Consider the following 22,488-nt stretch of genomic DNA (forward strand, 5'->3'; position numbering starts at 1 on the left):
GGGGCTTGTGAAATGACCATAGAGACATGTGATCCTACATAGAAGTATCACAGGAGCTCTGTGATCATTCCAGAGAGAAGAACGGTCAACTGTGTTTAGAACAGCTGACCGTTCTTCTCTCTCATCGGGGAGCAATCGCGGGTGTCAGGCGGCAATCAGAGCCGCCTGCCCAGTGCAACGGAGTCCCCGCTGACGAGTGAGGGAGGGAGCACGCCGCCGGCAGAAGCATGGCGGCGGCGGTTTGCTCTTGCCCTTAGCTTCCCGCGTGTAACCGACGTAGGTCTACGTCGGTTTGTGCAGGAGAGCCACCCTGCCGCAGTAAAAAGACAGCGGGTGGTCTGGAAGCGGTTAAACTCACTGGCCTGCAGTTGCCAGCCTCTACCTTGCTACCCTTCATGTGGATAGGTAAATTATTACCTGTCTGCAAGTTATGGGGAACGTCTGTTAGAAGAGAGTTGTCAAAAAGGTCAGTTAATGGTCCAACAACGTTGCTGCAGGCGCGCAACTGACGTAGACCTAGGTCGGTTTGCGCAGTAAATTGGCGGCAGGTGGTCCGGAAGTAGTTAATCACAGGTCTCTACCGAGGTATGGAAGTATGAATAAACTATAAATCTCCATTGAGATCTACAGGTCCCACTGCCATGGTTGCAGATGGGCTTTGAAGTCTCTCTATTCATGGAACTCTGCGAATGGATAATGTGTGCGTGGAGCCATGCAGACCTGAATTCAAAAAATGACAGGACCCTGCAAAGAGGACAACCCCAGATTCATTAGGTGGAGGGGATGGTAGGAGAGCTGCATACTGTGATCATGTTGCATGTTATTGCATAAGTGTAACATGAAATGTGGTAAAAAAAGCTGCAGCCCAGAGGTAATTATTAGCTGGGTTTAAATAATCTCATGTCCACCCTTAGCTCATAGTTCTGATTTATGTAAGCCTTAAATAAGGAAAACACATATATTTAGTATATTAGGCTTTCCACAGTCCAAAGAATAAAGAAAAAAAATTATTATCTTTGTAAATGTTGATGAAAGGCTGTTCAACGAATACTGGTAATTTAATCATTATGGAAAGTTCTCAATAGCTGATAAAAAAGCTGAGTAACTTTCATATCACATCAAGCCACAATCTGATGTGTGTATACACTGATAATGAGAACAGAAATATTTTATCATAAATTAGTATAATCACTGAAATGGGGAGAAACCGTCTATGATCCCCAATACTGTGTTCCCATACTGAACAACATCATCAAATCAAGGCCAAAGGATGGCCCCCAGTTTTATGTAACAATGTATACAGCAGCTAGTACAGCTGCCCAAATGACATATTTTGCTAATTTTATAAGTGAGAAGTACTAAACAACAGCTGCAGAAAATAGTCATTTAGGCTAAGCAAAAGTCTGGACACCTTTCTACATGCCCAATTTTATGAAATAAAATGTAACTTTGCATTAACATTTGCAAATATCTTGTTTTTAATACAATGTTTCCTGCAGAAGTTGCTTATTACTTTTCGGTTTCAATTAAGTATGTCATGAGGCCATGGTTGCCCAGGCTTAAGCTTAAAGCTTAACCCAAAAAATATTAGTTTTTGCCTATACCTCCCACCCCCCTGTAACACATTCTGCACAGTTTTCCTTACTTGGTAAAGCCAGTTATGCTAACCTGAGTTCCTCCTTCCAGGTTTCTTTCTCACACCTTCTCCTCCTGCGGAGACCCCTAATTCAGTGCTGCTTTATAACCCTTGTACAGTACCATTCAATAAGAGGTAGAGATCGACCGATTTTCGGCAACACCGATATATCGGGGGCCAATATGCACTTTCCCCGATATATCGGAATCGACCCCTGAGGTTATCGATATTGCCAATATTTAGGGAAAGTGCATGTCCTAGGGTGATGCCTGCAGCTAGAGGCATCACCCCGGTACCGGTGTCCATAGCCGACGGACGGCTGACTTGTAATGACAACCGATGTGGCTGAGAACCCACTTGGCTGTCACTACAAGGAGTGGGAGGGGACGGAGACCCGGGCATCCTACCTCCCCTGCTTCCACCAAAGAGAAGAACCGGTGTAGCATGAAAATGTGTCCCGTGAAATCTGGTATCCCTGCATGCAATCGCCGGTCTCCATGTAAAAAACCCGGAAGTGATGTCATGACATCACTTCCTGGTACTCAAGGCCAAATTAAAAAAACTGACAGCATTCAAAGCAGCCAAACCTGGTGTTTTGAATGCTTTTCAGTGCCGAGGAGGGGTTTGGGGTCTTTTAAACCCCCAGATCCCTCCACAAGGAGTACCTTTAGAAAAAAAAAATGTTTACATGTCCGAAAATATCGGCCGATACCGATATCCGATGACCAAAATATCGATATCGGCATTAAAAAAATGATATTGGTCGATCACTAATAAGAGGACCCCTCCATTGGCTAGCCAATGAGAAGAAGGAAGAAGAGCACCTCCAGAAAGTAAACTGTGAGAAGGTCCTGGTGCTAGATTGTTAACCCAGGAATCAAATAGAGAGAGATGGGCAGTGGGGATGGGAGATGGGGTACATTTATCCTGTACCATGCATCTATAAATATAGAGCAGTAAACCAAAGCTACCTATGGAGATTGACAAATTGGTTGTGAGGTCCTGCATGATAAGGCAGCAGAATGATCTTTGTAATGTGCACATTCACACTGAGCAAGCCTACATCCTTGTGTTTGTTGTGAGAGGAGGGAGAACGCTAAGCAAGCATTTTTAGTTATAACTAGACAGCCAATCAAGAGTTGTGTAAATTGGGCCCAGCAGCTTTGCCGCTAATCAAGTACTAAACATGGAAACGGTATTTTGAGTCTCAGACCCTCTTATAGCTGTTCTAAGATTTTTGAGTGTACAAGGCTATGCAGCAAAATTACAAAAGTCCATAGGCTGTCAGACGACGGTGTAGAGGCCATTGGAGTACAGTGATCTCATTGTCATGTTCAAGAAACCAGTGGTGAGATGATTTGAGCTTTGTGCCATGGTGTATTATCCTGCTGGAAGGAGCCATCAGAAGATGGGTACACTGTAGTCATAAAGGGATGGACATGGTCAGCAACCATACTCAGGTAGGCCGTGGCGTTTAAACGATGCTCAATTGGTACTAAGGGACAAAAGTGTGCCAAGAAAATATCCCCCACACCATTACACTACCAGCCTGAACCGTTGATACAAGGCAGGATGGATCCATGCTTTCATGATGTTTAAGCCAAATTCTGACCCGACCATCTGAATGTCGCAGCTGAAATTTAAACTCATCAGACCAGGCAATTGTTTTCCAATCTTCTATTGTCCAATTTTGGTGAGCCTGTGCAAATTCTAGACTCAGTTTCCTTAGCTTCCTTTAGCTGACAGGAGTGGCACCTGGAGTGATCTTCTGCTGCTGTAGTCCATCTGCTTCAAGGTTCGATGTGTTGTGCATTCAGAGATGGTATTCTGCATACCTTGGTTGTAAGGAGTACACTGGTGCCTTTCTATAATTTTTAATGTCTGCCCATTCTCCTCTGACCTCTGACATCAACAAGGGGTTTTCGACCACACAACTTGCCCTCACTGGATATTTTCTCTTTTTTAGATCATTCTCTGTAAACCCTCGAGATGGTTATGCGTGAAAATCCCAGTAGATCAGCAGTTTTTGAAATACCCAGACCAGCCAGTCTGGCACCAACAACCATGCCACATTCAAAGTCACTTAAATCCCCTTTCTTCCCCATTGTGATGCTCGGTTCTCGAACTTCATCACCACATCTAGATACCTAGTTGCTGCTATGTGATTGGCTGATTAGCAATTTGTGTTATGAAGGAATTTAACAGGTGTGCCTAATAAAGTGGCCCTTGAGTGTATATATATAGTGTATGTGTATATATAAATATAAGCCCCAAATTATTTTTGAGCACCATGTGCTCTAGACATTCATGTATACATAGGGATGGAGACTCTAGGCAGGAGTCTCATATAAAGTCCCACCCACCCTTAATGTTTTCCCATTTCCTCCCTAGTTCCTTTCCCCTCCTCCCCCCTTCCCTCCCTTCTTTCCTTCCCCTCCCTTTCCATTGTTTCTCCCCCCCCCCCTTTTCCCATTATTAGATTGATCAAGGGATGGAGATGTGACACCAATGATTTTATTATCGTTATCTAATATGTTATTATGTATATTGGCACCACATTTTACAGGATATATTAATGCCCCGGGTTTTGCATATGTATTGTGCATGTTATTCCATACTGTTTCCGATCATTCCATCATTCTACTCATGCCATAGGGTGGTGTGTGTCTCCCGTGTGGTCTACAGATGGGAACTGCGATGCGCCCCGCCCGCGTCCGTTCTTCTCTCTCTCCCCTCTGGCTGTGTGCCGAGGTGGGGGCGGGACCTTCGGTCGCGGCCGCGAAGCATCGGCGTCACATCCATCCATGCGGGGTTGACGTCACACGCTGTTGGCGTCCCCGCACGTGATTCCACCAGCGTTCATTTGAGGGAGACCGCTTTGGGCAACCATTGTTTGCCTGATGGACTCCCTCCTTGCTGAACCGCATTGTGACGCTGAGGGCCGTCTCCCGCCCAGTCTCAGCGTAGGTGCTTTTACCCATTTCATTCACCTGCTCACACACTTTCCTTTATCACTGTCCTTTTCACAATTTAGGCTCTTTCACCTGTGGGAATTGCTTTTTACTACGGGTGTCAGTTACTTCACTTTATTTATTTTATTTTTTACCTTTTGAAGATTTTCTTTGGTGTTCTATGGGTGTCTTCCATGGGTATCTTTCAACACTTTCTATGCATGTTTCTCTTTTTTTCTCCATTTGCTATGGCTATTTCCTAGCTATACACTTTCACCTCATTTTCTGGCACTACGACTGGTTTCACTTTTCTCATATGGTTTGGGCTCCCTTTTTTCCTTTATTATTTCATACTTACTAACCCTATATGTGGATCAATGGCTTGATTTATACATATATGCATATATATTTTTCGTACAGTGTCATGACAATCCTAAATCGAGCCCTTTAATACCTCTTCTTGATTTCCTCACCATATTATGGATCTTGCGCTTTGACTGTGTTTGTGGAGACTGCTCTCTCAGTTCCCATTTGGGACTTTATTCCGGGCGACCCCATTACCTGACTGACATTCGATATTATAAGTGTAAGTTCTTTTTCCTTACGCTAATAATGCAAAACATTCTTTTGTTTTTGATATTATATTACATTTGCATATATTTTTTTAGATGCTATGACCATGCCTGCTCCTGAGGAAGTGAATAATATTTCACGAAACGCGTCGAGCTTAAGAGGCAAACAATTCATCTACAAGCCTTACCAGATATACTCGAATGTTTTGTAATATTTTCTTCTATGTTCAATTATTTGTGTTACAACTTTGTATCAATTTTATTATGCAAACCCCTCTTTTACCCCCATTGTATTGTATCTATAACATTGTCAACTGCCATTTATACAATATTAAAACACATGATGTTAATTGATTCTATAACCTTTTTGTGCTTACCAGCCTAGGTATATTGAATATCATAAAATAACATCATGTGCCCATTGGCCATATCTCATACAAAGTCCCAAATTATTTTTGAGCACCATGTGCTCTAGACATTCATATATATATATATATATATATATATATATATATATATATATATATATATATTTTTTTTTTTTTTTTTGTATACATGTATATGTTTGTACTGTATATAAACTGCTTCACCTGCTAAATGATTAGTATTTCTGTGGGCAAGTCCTAAGAGTTACACAGCTCTGCCAGGCTTTACAGCCTGGTTGGTATCCTGACTTTTTTTCTTCACTGCACGTAATGGTCATTTTCCTGCCCCAGCTTGTGATTGGACAGTGAATGAGTAGCAGCTCATCCCTCTACTCACTCTACTCTCTCTTGTCAGCACATGTACATGCAGAACATCAGATTGACTTCTAGAATACCCCCCCAGTCTGAATGGTGCAGAACAGTGGAAAACCAGGCTGAAGTCAAGTGAAATTCAGGTACTTCCACCAACTATATTTAAAACACATTTCATTATTCTGTAATGAATACAAAAAAATGCAGGAAGCTTCACAAACAGAGCAGACCGCAGTGCAGAAGGCGTATGTTCGTTTACTGTTATATCTTCCTGTAAAACACCAAGCCAAGTTTTACCAGCTGATAACTGTAGATAAGAATGATCATGTAACTGTAAATTTCTATGAATGAGTTGTCAAGCTTAAAGTGGAACTTTAGTCAAAAAAATAAGTCCTGCTAGTTCGCTTCAAGCTGGCCACTTTTGCAGGTATAGCGATGTAAAACATTAAAAATTAATTCTAAACTGTTAAAATCCAATAATACAATGTCTCACTCAGCTCTGCACATGATCATTTGCTCTCTTTTTTCAGGCACTGCCGAATTTCTAGAGGCCGATCTGCTGACAGCCTTAAAGCGGATATAAGCCCTCCTATCCTTTGCAGCCAAGGAAGTTGCTTCTGTTTGATCTGCAACTGCAATGTGGCTGCACATGTGATCAGTTATGACAGTTTGGTTGAGGAGACAAGCAAATGTGACAGTTAGCAATCCCAGTATTTCAGGAATGTAATCATTTTTTGAAACCGTTAAATTCTTAGGTTTGGTTCCACTTTATGATTTACTGCTCTTCGGGGGCTCTGGGCTTCAGCAAAATGGCAGCCTCCAGAAAGAAGAAACAGGAGCCATGCTCGAGGCAAATGACAGCACACACTTATTTTGGTAAAGTAATTATTAAATGTGGAATGTATGTTCCTTGTGAAAGAACATTATATTTTTTATCAAGTTGTTACTTGTAAAGATCCGCTTTAGGGAAAAATGAAGAAAGTCTACTATCATATTACCCTTGGCCATTAATGCTTGAAGCATATCTATGGTCAAAATGTAAAATAATATAAAAATCTACACAATGTATTAAAATTATTTCTAGCCTACTCATAGTGCTGTAAACTTAGTTAGTGAAGATCCCCACATACGTTATCACTTTGCCCTGTGAGTAGACACTGCTGTGTCACACATTTTACAGAGCCTGCCTTTTGAACTACACAGGCGCTGTGAGGAGTTTCAGGAGGTCAGTACAGGGATCACTGCTGGAAGGCAGCAAGGTACTATGGGAGATGTAGTATTTAGAAATTTAAAATAATCAGCAGAGAAGAAGCTGCAAAGCATGCAGGGAATCCACAAAGTTGTGGAAGGAGATGGACAGCAGACAGGCGGAACTCACAACATAAAAAAGAGATTTTGTCAAAAATAACTATTGTTTGTATTGCTATTACAATGGTGATGTTAAAGCAGGGTTCCACTCATTTTTGTGTTTTTTTAAAGTCAGCAGCTACAAAATGTAATTGCTGACTTTTAATAAACACACACTCACCTGTCCTACGATCCAGCGATGCGGCCGCCCAAAGCCACTGCGCATGCGCGAGTCATGCTGCGCGTTGTGAATGGCCGGGCAATCTTCTGGGACCTGTGACATGTCCCAGAAGATTGCAGGGAAGGAGGGGGAGAGGAGAAATTCCGCTCGGGCCGCCTAGGAAGTGGGAGCGTGTACCTGTCAAATCTAGATACCCGCTCCCCTCCCTAAATAAAATGACATGCCAAATGTGGCTTGTCAGGGGGTCAGCAGTATTTAAAGCGGAAGTTCCACTTTTGGGGGAAACTCTGCTTCAAAAAATGAAAGTGTATGCTCTGATCATAGATAACAAGAGATGTTGTGTGGCCAATAAAACTGCTGTGGTAAACTACATTTTTTTTTCATCAAATTAAGTCAATCTCAAGGATAATTAATGTGTAACTTTCTTTATCAATTTTGGAATGAGTGGGTAAAGAACCTGTGTTATTGGTCAGAAGCATCTTCCCAAAATGGGGGTAAACCCTTTTTTTGATCATTGTCACCAGTACAGGTTTCCTCATTGGATATAATCACCTCTACTCCTGTTCTGGGGACAACCCATCACCTCCTCTTCACGTTGCAAAGCTCACAGAGCAACTCTGCAGTCTCTACAGCTGTGGCCACAAAGTTTTGAGAATGACACAAATATTAATTTTCACAAAGTCTGCTGCTTCAGCGTTTTTAGATCTTTTTGTCAGTTGTTACAATGGTATACTGAAGTATAATTACAAGCATTTCATAAGTGTCAAAGTCTTTTACTGACAATTATTACACTAAGTTTATGCAAAGAGTCAATATTTGCAGCGTTTACCCTTCTTTTTAAAGACCTCTGCAATTTTCCCTGGCGTACTGTCAATCAACGTCTGGGTCACATCCTGACTGATGGCTGCCCATTCTTACATAATCATGCTTGCAGTTTGTCAGAATTTGTGGGGTTTTTGTGTTCACCCGCCTATTGAGGATTGACCACAAGTTCTTAACCACTTGACTTCTGCTCACATTGCTGCTACTGCGGCAAAGTGGCTCGTTATCGTCCAGCGACGTAGACCTACGTCGCTGGACTCCTTCCCTTGTGGGCGGGCGCGCACGCGCCGCCGGAGGCTCGCTCCTGCTGTTTTCAGTCACAGCGGAAGTCAGGCCAGGGGAGGAGCGGCGGTGATCACCGCCGCTCTTCCCCGATCGTCGGATCTAGTGTGTTTACACAAGCGGGCGGATCTCCTAAGTGACAGACAGGGTCAGATTGCAGGGTTCAGCATAGCTGAACCTGCGATCTGTCCCTGTGTCACTCAGTCACCTCCCCCCACACACGTCAGTAAGCACCAGGCATACATTAACCCCTCCCTCTCCAATAAAAATTAACCCCTTCCCTGCCAGTGTCATTTTTACAGTGACAGTGCATATGTATAGCACTGATTACTGTAGTAATGTCACCGGTACCCCTAAAAGTGTCAAAAATGTCAATCAAGGGTCCGATCTGTCCGCCGCAATGTCGCAGTCCTGCAAAAAAAATCGCAGATCGCCGCCATTACTCGTTTAAAAAAAACACCAAAAATGACAGAAATCTTTCCCTTAGTTAGTAAACGCAATAACTTTTGCGCAAACCAATCAAAATACGCTTATTGCGATTTTTTTTACCAAAAATATGTAGCAGAAAACAAATTGGCCAAAAATTATAAAAAATTTTGATTTTTACATTTTTTGGGGGTGAATTTCATATAAAAAAATGTGAAAAATATTGTTATTTTTTCAAAATTGTCACTCTTTTTTTGTTTATAGCGCAAAAAGTAAAAATCACACAGGTGATCAAATACCACCAAAAGAAAGCTCTGTTTGTGGGGAAAAAAGGACGTAAATTTCGTTTGGGTATGGCGTTGCACAAACGCGCAATTGTCAGTTAAAGTCGCACAGTGCCGAATCGCAAAAAGTGGCCCAGACGTAAGACAGCAAAATCCTCCAGGAGTAAAGTGGTTAATGGGATTAAGGTCTGGGGAGTTTCCTGGCCATGGACCAAAATGTCAATGTTTTGTTCCCCAAGCCACTTAGTTATCACTTTTGCCTTATGCATCATGCTGGAAAAGGCATTCTTCTTCACCAAACTATTCTTGGATGATTGGGAGAAGTTGATCTTTGAGGATGTTTTTGTGGCATTCTTTATTCATGGCTGTATTCTTAGGCAAAATTGTGAGTGAGCCCACTCCCTTGGCTAAGATACAACTGTTGGCATGACACAGTACTCATGGTAGCGCTCACCTTTTCTTCTCCATACGATTTTTTTTTCTGGATGCCCCAAACAATCGGAAAGGAGATTCATCAGAGAAAATGACTTTTCCCCTGTCCTCAGCAGTCCAATCCCTGTACCTTTTGCAGAATATCAGCCTGTCCCTGATGTTTTTCCTGCAAAGTGGTGGCTTTTTTGCTGCCCTTCTTGACAGCAGACAAAAAGTCTTTGCCTCACTGTGCGCGCAGATGCACTCACACCTGCTGCTATTTCAGAGCAAGCTCTGCACTGGCGGTGCCCCGATACCGCAGCTGCATCAACTGTAGGAGACGGTCCTGGCGTTTGCTGGATTTTCTTGGGCGCCCTGAAGCTTTCTTCACAAATGCAGTGGAAATGTTTTTTATGGGATTAGGTTAATTTTCATGGCAAAGAGGGACTTTGCAATTAATTGCAATTTATCTGATCACTTTTCATAACATTCTGGAGTATATACAAAGTGCCATCATAAAAACTGAGGCAGCAGATTTGTGAAAATTAACTTTTGGCCATGGCTGTATTTAATGCACTACTAAAACCTGCACTCTACACAGCTCACTCTTGATCCCTGCACTTAGTATGTAGTGCACTTCTGAACCCTGCAGTCTGTACTTAGGGTACTTACAGTAGTTCAGATCTCTATCCCAAGCTATATCACCAATCTTGTCTCCAAATATCACCCAAATCATCCTCTCTGCTCCTCTCAAGACCTCCTATTCTAAAGCTCCCTTGTCTTCTCCTCCCATGCTTGTCTCCAGGATTTCTCCAGAGCCTCTCCCATCCTCTGGAACTCTCCACCTCAACCTGTCTGGCTATCTCCTACTCTAGCTGCCTTCAGGCAATCCCTGAAAACTCATCTCTTCAGGCAAGCCTATCACACTTCCAACTAATCTTTAACCACTTCCATCAGCTCATTCCCCACAGTTACAACCTTTTGTACCACCTACCTCACCCTATTAGATTGTAAGCTCTTCTAAACAGGGCCCTCTTAATTCTCGTGTATTTTTTTGTATTGTAACTGTATTGTCTCCCTTTTAAATTTTAAAGTGCTGCGTAAACTGTTGGCGCTATATAAATCCTGTATAATAATAATTTTAGTGCACGCCATAGCTCACTCTTAATTCACGCACTCTTTATACAGTGCACTCCTGAACCCTGCGCTCTGTATGTAGTGCCCTCCAGAACCCTGTACTCTGTACATGGTAAACTCCTGATTATACCACTCTGTACGTAGTGCACTCCTGAGCCCTGCAGTCTGTATGTAGCGCATTCCTGAACCCTGCACTCTTTACATAAGTGCACTCCTGAACCCTGCACTCTGTATGTAGCCCACACCTGAACCCTGCACTCTGTACATACCGTACTGCTGAACCCTGCACTCATTACATAGCACACTCCCGAACCCTGCAGTCTGTATGTAGCGCATTCCTGAACCCTGTACTCTTTACGTTAGTGCACTCCTGAACCCTGCACTCTGCATGTAGCGCACTCCTGAACCCTGCACTCTGTATGTAGCGCACTCCTGAACCCTGCACTCTGTACATAGTAAATTGCTGAACCCTGCACTGTCTACATAGCGCAATGCTGATCCTGCACTCTGTACGTAGTGCACTTCAGGACCCTGCACTCTATACTTAGCTTACTTCTGAACCATGCACTCTGTAGATTACTCTTTATTAATTTGAAAAGTAATCAATGAAAGGTTAATCAGTCTTGACCACAGGAGTTAATCAGTCTTGATCTACAAAAGTCCCTTGAAAAGTCCCTGATGAAAATTGCAGATGCCGCAATATAGACTTTTAACACTAAGCTTGCTAAAACGTTTTTCTAATTCCGGATTGGTCAACAAATATCTTAATGCAACCTACTTTTCATACGTCATATGGTATATTTAATCTCAAACGCGGAATAATAAAATCCAGATCACTTTGATTCAACCACTGAGTCTTGTCTGATCTCTGTAGCTACATATCTCTGATTTGGTATCACTGACTAACAGGTATCAGGTATTTGTACCTGACAGGAAAAGATTCTACAACAGCAGATAAAAAAGCCTTTCTTGCTAACCCCAAATAGCCATAGTACTTGGCCCAGGCAGTACCCCAATAAAGAAGGATAAGAAGCAATACCTCTGATTGTACACGTGTATCCCTCACATATTTGTATATTGGGGTCTTGTTGTTTTGGTAATCCACGCTTATGTTCTTCAATAGATCCAAGCAATGCCTGAAATAGGAACAGTTACGGTATGGAGACTTATATGTAACATTGTTAAAATTGAAATCATATGCAAGAACTTACTGTAAACTTGTCAACAATTTTAAAATTGTCTGTGCTGCCCTTGGTAACCATTGAGTTTTAGTTTTGTTTTGTTTCGGCTCATGTGTATGTCGGTCTGCCTGTCAGAAGCCGGCCTTTTGGCCATTTTCTGTTGAACGAGCATGCTCCAAAACCAGCTGACTTCCAATCATCACTCTCAGCCAATGATGGCGAGCGCTGATTGGAGTGTTCTGGCTGGGGGGCCGTCCCCTGTGAGAATACAACACCTCAGCGGAGGAGATCGCTGTACTAACTTCACATAGTGAGTACAATGGCTCAACCGGAGCTGACCCGCTGGGTTGGGCAAAAAAAAAAAACTCATATTGTGTACCAGGCTTTGAAAATTTAGAACCCCCCCCCCCCCCTACTGCATTTTATGGTAATAAGTCCCCTGTTTTCGGACAAAGACAATGTGAAACTGTCTAGAAATTGTCACCTTCTTAGAAACATCTAAAAGATAAGAAATATTTCTTTAATTCATTTTTAGGTACTTTGTGTGAATGGGAACACAGAAGAAGAATATTGTGGTAGTTTTCTCAACTTTGGCTGCAAAAGTGGAAATACTCTTTAACCACTTGACCTCCAGAAGATTTACCCCCCCTCCCCTTTCATTACCAGGACATTTTTTGCGATACAGCTCTGTGTTACTTTAACTGACTTTAGCTGTGCGACACTGTACCTTTCCCACAATAGACAAATATTCCTCTATAAACAAAAAAAGGCCGACAATTTTGAAAAAAAAAAATATATATATTTTTTACTTTTTGCTTTAAAACATATCCAATAAAAAAATTAAAAAATATAGAATTTCTTCATAAATTAAGGCCAATATGCATTCTTCTACATTTGGTAAAAAAATTCCAATAAGTGTATATTGATTGGTTACTAGTAATGGTGGCAATCAGAGACTTATAGCAGGACTGTGATATTGTGGCGGACAGTCGGGACACTAACTGTCACTTTTGACACTTTTTAGGGGCCAGAGACACTAATACAGTGCTCAGTGCTAAAACAATATGTCACTGTACTAATGACACTGGCAGGAAAGGGTTTAACATCAGACGATTAAAGGGTTAAATGTGTAAATGACCAGAGCTTTACTACTGTGGGGGAGGTGCAGTACCCACCAATCGGTTCCCGCTGTGTCTAATCACAACGGGGCATAGGCGGCGCACGCGTGTGCCCCAGACTCAGAAGTGCAGGGACACGCACTAGGTACGTGATCCTGCGCAGCAGAGCTGCCTTGCCGCCGTATATATACAGTATACAGTAGGCAAGCAGCTAAATAAGCCACATTATTTGTTTTTCATACTGGATAGAGTAAGGGACAGTATAAACCCTGTCTGTTTGTTTTCCTCTGTGTTCCAATAGGGAGATTTCTGTTCACTTCCTGTCCTATAGCCATAGCAGGAAGTGAGTTGTCACCAGAGTCATCAGAACTAGTGCTGGAATTCTTGTTCATTTTCACTCTCTGTGATAACTGTCACCAGGACAAATAAAGAGGGTGAATCTCCCTAACAGGACACAGACAGCAATAAAAACCTGAAAGGTGTTTTAAAGGGATTGTAAAGGCAGAAGGTCTTTTTATCCAATGTATTCTATGCATTAAGATTAAAAAAAAAAAACTTCTGCGTGCAGCAGCCCCCCTCAGCCCCCCTAATACTTACCTAAACTCAACTCGATCCAGTGATGTTGCAGGAGAGACTCGTCTGCCCGGGACTCTCCCTCCTCATTGGCTGAGACAGCAGCCGTGGGCCATTGGCTCCCTCAGCTGCCAAAGTCAGAGAGCCAATGAGGATCAAAGAGTCTGAATGGACACATAGGGGGAGATTTACTAAACCTGGTGCACACAGAATCTGGTGCAGTTATGCATAGTAACCAATCAGCTTGTTCATTTAAGTTTCCACAATAAAACCTGGAAGCTGATTGGCTACTATACACAGCTGCACCAGATTCTGTGTGCTCCATGTTTAGTAAATCTCCCCCATAGAGCTGTGGCTTGGCTCCGGTGCCCCCATAGCAAGCTGCTGCACTTGTCAGGAGGGAGGAGCCAGGTGTACCGAAGAGGGACCCGAAAAGAGGGTCCAGGCTGCTCTGTGCAAAACCACTGCACAGAGCAGGTGTTTGTTATTTTTAAAACCCACGACTTTACAATGCCAATATCTTCTATGCAGGATGTGGAAACCTTACAAGTGGACCTGAACAAAATAACAGGGTGGGCCACTACATGGCAGATGAGGTTTAATGTTGAAAAATGTAAAGTAATGCACTTGGGGGCCAGAAACACCAAAGCAAGCTACTCACTAGGGGGGGGGGGGGCCTCTGGGTGAATCTAAGATGGAAAAGAACCTGGGGGTCCTAGTGGACAACAGGCTTGGCAGTGGCATGCAATGCCAGGCCGCTGCAAGCAAAGCCAACAGAATTCTGGCATGTATAAAAAAGGGGATTCACTCCAGAAATAAAGAGATTATTCTTCCACTCTACAAGACTCTGGTCCGGCCACATCTGGAGTATGCTGTCCAGTTCTGGGCACCGGTCCTCAGGAAGGATGTGCTGGAACTGGAGAAAGTCCAGAGAAGGGCAACAGAAATAATTAGGGGAATGGAGGACATCAGCTATGAGGAAAGACTACAAGCACTGAACCTTTTCTCTGTGGAGAAGAGACGATTGAGGGGGGATATGATATCAATGTACAAATACTGTACTGGTGATGACCCTAGCATAAGGAACAAACTTTTCAGAGAAAGGGAATACAATAAGACACGTGGCCATTCACTAAAACTAGAGGAAAGGTGGTTTAACCTTAAACTACGTAGGGGGTTCTTCACTGTCAGAGCAGTAAGGATGTGGAATTCTCTTCCACAAGCAGTGGTGTCAGCGGGGAGCGTCGATAGTTTCAAAAGACTATTAGATGGGCGCCTTAAAGACCACAACACACAGGGGTATTCAATGTACAGTTAGCAGCAAACACACACACACATCATAGGTTGAACTGGATGGACTGATGTCTTTTTTCAACCTCACAAACTATGTAACTATGTAACAATCACTTTAATCCCTATCCACTCTATCCAAAATTTAAAATAAAAAAGTTTTTTTGTTATACTTTTATCTTTATTTTGGGTGGAAACAGCCTTTATGTTTGTCAGAAGTTTATTGTTGGCATGCTTTAACCATTTGATCCATTTATTGTATATTGTTAATTTATATTAGATTATTTTCATACCTGGGGATGGACAAACGTCAGCTTGCTTTGATGCAGACACTTTCTTATAGATTTTCTGGTGAGGGACTGGGTAGGAGCATCGTTCGATGTAGATGGTTTGGAGTCACTGTCACTAGTGCTGGGCACATCTGTCAGGTCTGAAACATGATCAGAGATTATAACAGAAAGTAACATTTCATAAATAGAACAAATTCCAGGTATTACTGACTAAAGCCAAACTCCAGATAGACACAGATTAATGCAACATTGTATTATTAATGTATCATTAAATGTATGTTGTAAATGCAAGTAGTGTAAGTACCTGACTTTGACCTAAAGTTGTTATAAAGGCAGAAGTTTTTTTACCCCAATGCATTCTCTGTGTTAAAGTGTTTTTTAGGCCATGCAACAATCCCCTCTGCTATGTTAACCACTTAAGGACCGTAAGGTGTTACCCCCAAAAAGACCAGGCCATTTTTTGTGATAAAGGCACTCTGTTATTTTAACTGACAATTGCGCAATCGTGCAACGCTGTACCCAAATAAAATCGACGTCCTTTTTTTCCCACAAATAGAGATTTCTTCTGGTGGTATTTGATCACCCCTGTGATTTTTATTTTTTGCGCTATAAACAAAAAAAGAGCGACAATTCTGAAAAAGAAAAAAAACTATATTTTTTACTTTTTGCTATAAAACATTCCCAATAAAAAAATTAAAAAATCAAGTTTTTTTATAATTATCATTTTAGGCAAATATGTATTCTGCTACATATTTTTGGAAAACAAATCCTAATAAGTGTATATTGATCGGTTTTGTGTCTACAAACTAGGGGAAAGATTTATGTAATTTGTATTTTTTATTTTTTTTTTACTAGTAATGGCGGCGATCAGCGATTTCTAGCGGGACGTTGACATTGCGTCGGACAGATTAGACACCTAACTGCCACTTTTGAGGGGACCAGTGACATTACTACAGTAATCAGTGCTAAAAAAATATTCTCTACTAATGACACTGGCAGGGAAGGGGTTAACACCAGGGGCAATCAAAGGGTTAAATGTGTGCCTATGGGATGCTTTCTAACTGTGTGGGGGTTGTATTCACTAGATGAACACAGAGACCTGTGTTCCTAAATAGCAGGAACACAGGATCCCTGTGATAATCAGTGCCCTAATTATCTGTGCAGATCTTCCCTGTGAGGAAATGCCACTGATCGGCTCTCCTCTCCTCACACGCTGTCAGCATTAGGAGACGAATGCCAATAACTGACATTTCCTTGTTTACATATGATCAGCTGTTATTGGGTACAGCTGATCACATGGGTAAAGAGCCTTGTCTTTGGCTCTTCACCGAGATCCGTGATGTACCGTGTCCCAGAGCAAACACGGCGAGAATGGGACAACGTCATATGACATCGTCCCAGAACGAGAGAGCCGCCGCCCGCCTGTCATTTGACAATACAGCGGGCGGGAGGTGGCTAAAGTGGTAATAAACCCAAAAGCAAACATTTACTGTATTGTAGCTTACCAATTCTTAGATGTGATGGCTGCACTAGTTTTTGATGCAGGTTTTTTTTCCCTTTAATTTCATCTGGTGATCTGGCCAGTAAGTCTGTTGTTCTTCAACTGAAAAAGCACTCCTGCAGATGTATCAGTTAATACCGTTGAGACAAACCATTTACCACTGACAGGGGTGCCTATAATAATCAGCTTTAGTTAATTTATGTAGCACCTTTATCCCAAAAGAAAAAAAACTGTGCCCCAGACTGACAATGCAGCTGCCAAAAGATGCCCCCTGTGCTCCTTCATCCAGAGTCGGGGCACTCTAATACAAGAGGTGTGTTACTGACCAAATCACCAGGTGAAAACAGGGAGAAAAAGACTAAAAAAGAAAAGGAATGCAGCCACCACATCTAATGATTGGTAAGCTGCTATATATTACATTTTTGGTTTTGGATTTAATACCACTTTAAGAGAGTACGCATCCATTATTATTGCATTAATCTAAAAGTACATTTACATGTGACTTTTTACATGCTTACTATTAGGCATTACCGTGAATGTATTTCATATATTTAGCTTCTCCTATTGGCTATTTGTATAAGAATTGGGCTTACATCTCTGCTGAACAGCTGCTTAGATGGGGTTGGTTTATTTAGGGTCCCTTTCACACAAGCAGTGCGCTTGACTGACTCAGTTTTGCTCAGCGGGGATCGGCGGATGACGGCTCCTTCTCCGCTTACTTTGCAAAGAAAGACCTATCAGATCCCCGCTCTCCTCTATGGGAGATCGGATGAAAACAGACCGACTGTCCGCTTTCATCCGATCCTCCAGACGGATAGAAAATAGGGTTTCCATCCATCTGGATTTCACTGACCACATTGGATCGAAGAGCAGCGATGACAGCGGAGATGTCACCGCTGACATCCGCTTCTCCATAGAGGTACATGGAGCATCCGATCAGGTCCGCCTGAAAAACTGACAGGCGGACCTGATCATATACCCCCGTGTGAAAGGGGCCTAAAGGAGAATAGAATTTCCCTCTCCCTTGCAGATGCCACTCACTGACAAAAGCTATACAGAGCTGCAGGACCATGTGACCGGACTGGAGAGGGTTGCAGATAGGTAAGAGCAAAGATCTTTTAATACAGGGTAGGCATGATATATAGGGGGGGGGGGATCTTAAAGAAGTTGTAAAGTCTCATGGTTTTTCACCTTAATGCGTTCTATACATTAAGGTGAAAAACATTTTCTGCTTCAGCTGCCCCCAGAGCCCCCCCCCCTTTTTCATTTCGAACCTGATCGTTACAGCAAGGAGCACAAGCTCAGTGGATCCAGCTGCTGTCTCAGATCCTCATTGGATAGATTTATAGCAGCAGGAGCCATTGACACGGGAGTCGGGGGGCAGAGCTGAGTCCTACAGTCTGTGCCAATGGACGCAGAAGCGGGACTCATGAGCACACCCGCATGGGTGCCCCCATGGAAAGCGGTTCTCTGTGGGGGCACCCGATAAAAAGGAGGAGCCAGGAGCAATGCCGGGGGCACCCCAGAAGAGGAGGATCGGGGCTGCTCTGTGAAAAAAAAACATTACCCAGAGTAGGTAAGTATAACATGCTTGTTATTTAATATACAATTTGAAGTTGATTTACTGAAGGCAAATAGACTGTGCCCTCTGCAAGTGCAGTTGCTCCAGAGCTTAGTAAATGAGGTAAGGCTTCACTTTGCAAAGAAAAAAAATAAGTGCAATAAAAACAACAGGTACAATCAGCGCAAATACAATACTGAAAACTCCCAACCGATTGCCAGCTGAACACTTAGAGGATAATTACATCACCTCGGAGATAACAATGTACAAAAGAAGCGCAGCACAAGATAAAAAAAATTAATCAAAAACAGTCCAAATGCTTCATAAAAAAAGGACCACAAAGCCCAGGCAGCAGCAGAGACATCCACATACAGAAACAGAGATCCAAAAACAAGGTAACCATGACAATCCCTCCACCACCGAGTGTCCTGCTCGCTCACCTTACCAGATGGACCCCTGCACTAGCAGAAAGTCATACACGACTGTCCCCTTTGGGGTAATGTAATGACCAGCAATGTAGACTGCAATAGTCTTTACTGCATTATATCGTTCATTGACTGTTCTGTGTATTTCCGGTATGCTGCATCATTTGGGATGGTCTGCAGGGCAGCAAGAATCTTTGCCAGAGTACTGAAGAAGACCACTGGCTTAGTTAGATTAGCTGTATCCCAGAATCCACATAAGCACTTGAAAATAATATATATATATTGAACAAATTTATAAAACGCAAAACTTGTTTTTGCCCCCATTTTGTAATGAGTTTAACTCAAAGATCTTAAACTCAAAGAAAACCGGGATTCATCTGTGAAAAGTAACACCTCTCCAAAGTACCAGACGCCATTGAATGTGAGAATTTGCCCACTCAAGTCGGTTAAGACGACGAACTGCAGTCAGGTGGAGACCCCGATGAGGACGAGGAGCATGCAGATGAGCTTCCCTGAGACGGTTTCTGACAGTTTGTGCAGAAATTCTTTGGTTATGTAAACCGATTGTTGCAGCAGCTGTCCGGGTGGCTGGTCTCAGACGATATTGGAGGTGAAGATGCTGGATGTGAAGGTCCTGGGCTGGTTTGGTTATACATGGTCTGTGGCTGTGTGGCCGATTGGATGTACTGCCAATACCAATACCAAATGAAACACATTTGGAGACGACTTATGGTAGAGAAATGAACATTCAATTCACGAGCAACAGCTCTGGTGGACATCCCTGCAGTCAGCATGCCAATTGCACGCTTCCTCAAAACTTGTGACATCTGTGACCTTGTGCTGTGTGATAAAACTGCACAGTTTAGAGTGGCTGTCAGGGATACCACATGCAGGCATCCAGCAAGGGTGATCAGATCAGTTGGCTGCACCAAGGAATCAGGACCCAGATGGATAAAGATGTAAATAAGTTTATTAAGCAAAATGACACACTCCAATACCAACACCAATGACCATAAACAAGTAAACAAAATATAAATGATAACAGTACAAAACCCCAATAGAACCTAACAAACTATATACAAAAGGATGGAGCAAACAATAGCAGGACAGGACAGGGACAGGAGACAAGGAAAGCAGGGAGCCAGGTACAGGAAGCAGGGTACAGGGAACAGGATCAGAATACAGCATTCAGGATACAGGTTTCAGGATACAGGTTTCAGGATACAGGTTTCAGGATACAGGTTTCAGGATACAGGTTTCAGGATCAGACAGGGACACGGCTAGCAGAGAAAATACTGAAGCACTGAGCCTCAGTGAAGGGCGGGCTTATATTCCCTCAGCAGTCCTCCTCAGGTGCAGCTTAATTAAAAGAACAGTCCAGCTGCTGGGAGACACCCGCTGGTGGGCCCTGGAACTGCGCCCCTCAGTTCCAGGAACAACAGTGCCACCAGCAGGTGACCCATGTAATGACACAGATCCTGACAGTTCCCCCCCTTTAAGGAGCGGCCTCCGGACGCTCCATTGTGCTTCTACCCCAAAAGTCCAAAAAGGTCTCCCCTCCATGTCTGCGGGTCTTCTAGCACTCTCTAGGCCAAAGTCCTTTAACTTGCCGGAAGGCGTGCCACCAGAGTCCAGCAATTGATCATGCGCCCCACCACCAGGGTCTGGAAGCCGTCTTGGCACCCCACAGGTCAAGTTCCTGAAGAGGCGTAACATTAGGGATACACCTGCCCTCATTGCAACACACGTCCCAACACTGGGACTGAAGGCAAGCTGGACATAAAGCAGGGGAGCGCCAGCGGCATGCAGGATGTCCGGCAGTGGCACACCAGGCTGGGCAACAGACAGTGGCACATCAAACAGGGCGGCAGACCGTGGCTCAGCGGGCACTGGATCAGCAAGCACTGGGTCAGCGGGCACTGGAACAGCAAGCACTGGGTCAGCAGGCACGGTAGTGGTCACCGGAACAGCGGGCACTGGAACAGCAAGCACTGGGTCAGCAGGCACGGTAGTGGTCACCAGAACAGCGGGCACGGGATCAGCTGGCACTGGATTAGCGGGCTGAGTAAGAGACACCGGATCAGCAGGCACCGGAACAGCAGGCACTGGGTCAGCGGGCACTGGAACAGCAAGCACTGGGTCAGCAGACTGGGTAGTGGTCACCAGAACAGCGGGCACGGGATCAGCTGGCACTGGATTAGCGGGCTGAGTAAGAGACACCGGATCTGCGGGCACCAGAACAGCGGGCACTGGACCAGCAGGCTCAGTAGGAGGCACCAGATCAGCGGGCACGGGAACAGCAGGCATCAGAACAGCAGGCACTGGATCAGCAGGCTCAGTAGGAGGCACCAGATCAGTGGGCACTGGATCAGCAGGCTTAGTAGGAGGCACCAGATCAGCGGGCACTGTAACAGCAGGCACTGGATCAGCAGGCTCAGTAGGAGGCACCCGATCAGTGGGCATTGGAACAACAGGCATCAGAACAGCGGGCACTGGATCAGCAGGCTCAGTAGAAGGCACCGGATCAGTGGGCACTGGATCAGCAGGCTCAGTAGGAGGCACTGGATCAGCGGGCACCGGAACAGCAGGCATCAGAACAGTGGGCACTGGATCAGCAGGCTCAGTAGGAGGCACCGGATCAGTGGGCACTGGATCAGCGGGCACTGGAACAACAGGCATCAGGACAACGGGCACTGGATCAGCAGGATCAGTAGGAGGCACCGGATCAGTGGGCACTGGATCAAAAGGCTCAGTAGGAGGCACCAGATCAGCGGGCACTGGATCAGCAGGCATCAGAACAGCAGGCTCAGTAGGAGGCACTGGATCAGTGGGCACTGGATCAGCGGGCACTGGAACAACAGGCATCAGAACAGCGGGCACTGAATCAGCAGGCTCAGTAGGAGGCACCGGATCAGTGGGCACTGGAACAACAGGCATCAGAACAGTGGGCACTGGATCAGCAGGCTCAGTAGGAGGCACCAGATCAGTGGGCCCTGGATCAGCAGGCACTGGATCAGCAGGCTCAGTAGGAGGCACTGGATCAGTGGGCACTGGATCAGCGGGCATCAGAACAGTGGGCACTGGATCAGCAGGCTCAGTAGGAGGCACCGGATCAGTGGGCACTGGATCAGCGGGCACTGGAACAACAGGCATCAGAACAATGGGCACTGGATCAGCAGGCTCAGTAGGAGGCACCAGATCAGTGGGCACTGGATCAACAGGCTCAGTAGGAGGCACCAGATCAGCGGGCACTGGATCAGCAGGCACTGGATCAGCAGGCTCAGTAGGAGGCACCCGATCAGTGGGCACTGGAACAACAGGCATCAGAACAGCGGGCACTGGATCAGCAGGCTCAGTAGAAGGCACCGGATCAGTGGGCACTGGATCAGCGGGCACCGGAACAGCAGGTACTGGATCAGCGGGCTCAGTAGGAGGCACCAGATCAGCGGGCACTGGAACAGCAGGCATCAGAACAGTGGGCATTGGATCAGCAGGCTGGGTAACAGGTATAATTGTATGTGTTGGGAAAAATCTCCTTTTCTTTTTAGGTTTAGATACAGAAATCTTGCTAGTGGTTGCAGGGCTATGAATAGATTGTGAAGTAGATGGAAGCGAAATGGCAGTATTGGGAGATGGTGGAAAAGGAGAGACAGTTACAGAGGAGAATTTCTGAGAGGTTGCTAGGGGCAACAGAGTAGTAGAGGAAGTTTTCACAGAGTTAAATGCAGGAAAAGTGCAACTCGTTAAGCCAGCTGTGGTTGCT

At 44.3% G+C, this 22,488-nt stretch overlaps 1 protein-coding gene across 1 annotated transcript in view; it reads right to left on the reverse strand.

Moving 5' to 3' along the window:
* The window catches only part of CDC20B (cell division cycle 20B), a gene marked incomplete at its 5' end in the record, with an annotated part of 89,058 nt that overhangs the window by 22,078 nt on the left and 44,492 nt on the right, over positions 1–22,488 (reverse strand). Inside the window, 2 exons of the mRNA XM_082243789.1 lie at positions 11,826–11,922; positions 15,242–15,378. Of these exons, the coding sequence (XP_082099915.1) occupies positions 11,826–11,922; positions 15,242–15,378 (234 nt within the window). The remainder of the gene's footprint in view (positions 1–11,825; positions 11,923–15,241; positions 15,379–22,488) is intronic.

Source organism: Pelophylax lessonae (genome assembly GCF_965119305.1).
Source record: "Pelophylax lessonae genome assembly, chromosome: 1".
In the NCBI taxonomy this organism is placed as follows: domain Eukaryota; kingdom Metazoa; phylum Chordata; class Amphibia; order Anura; family Ranidae; genus Pelophylax; species Pelophylax lessonae.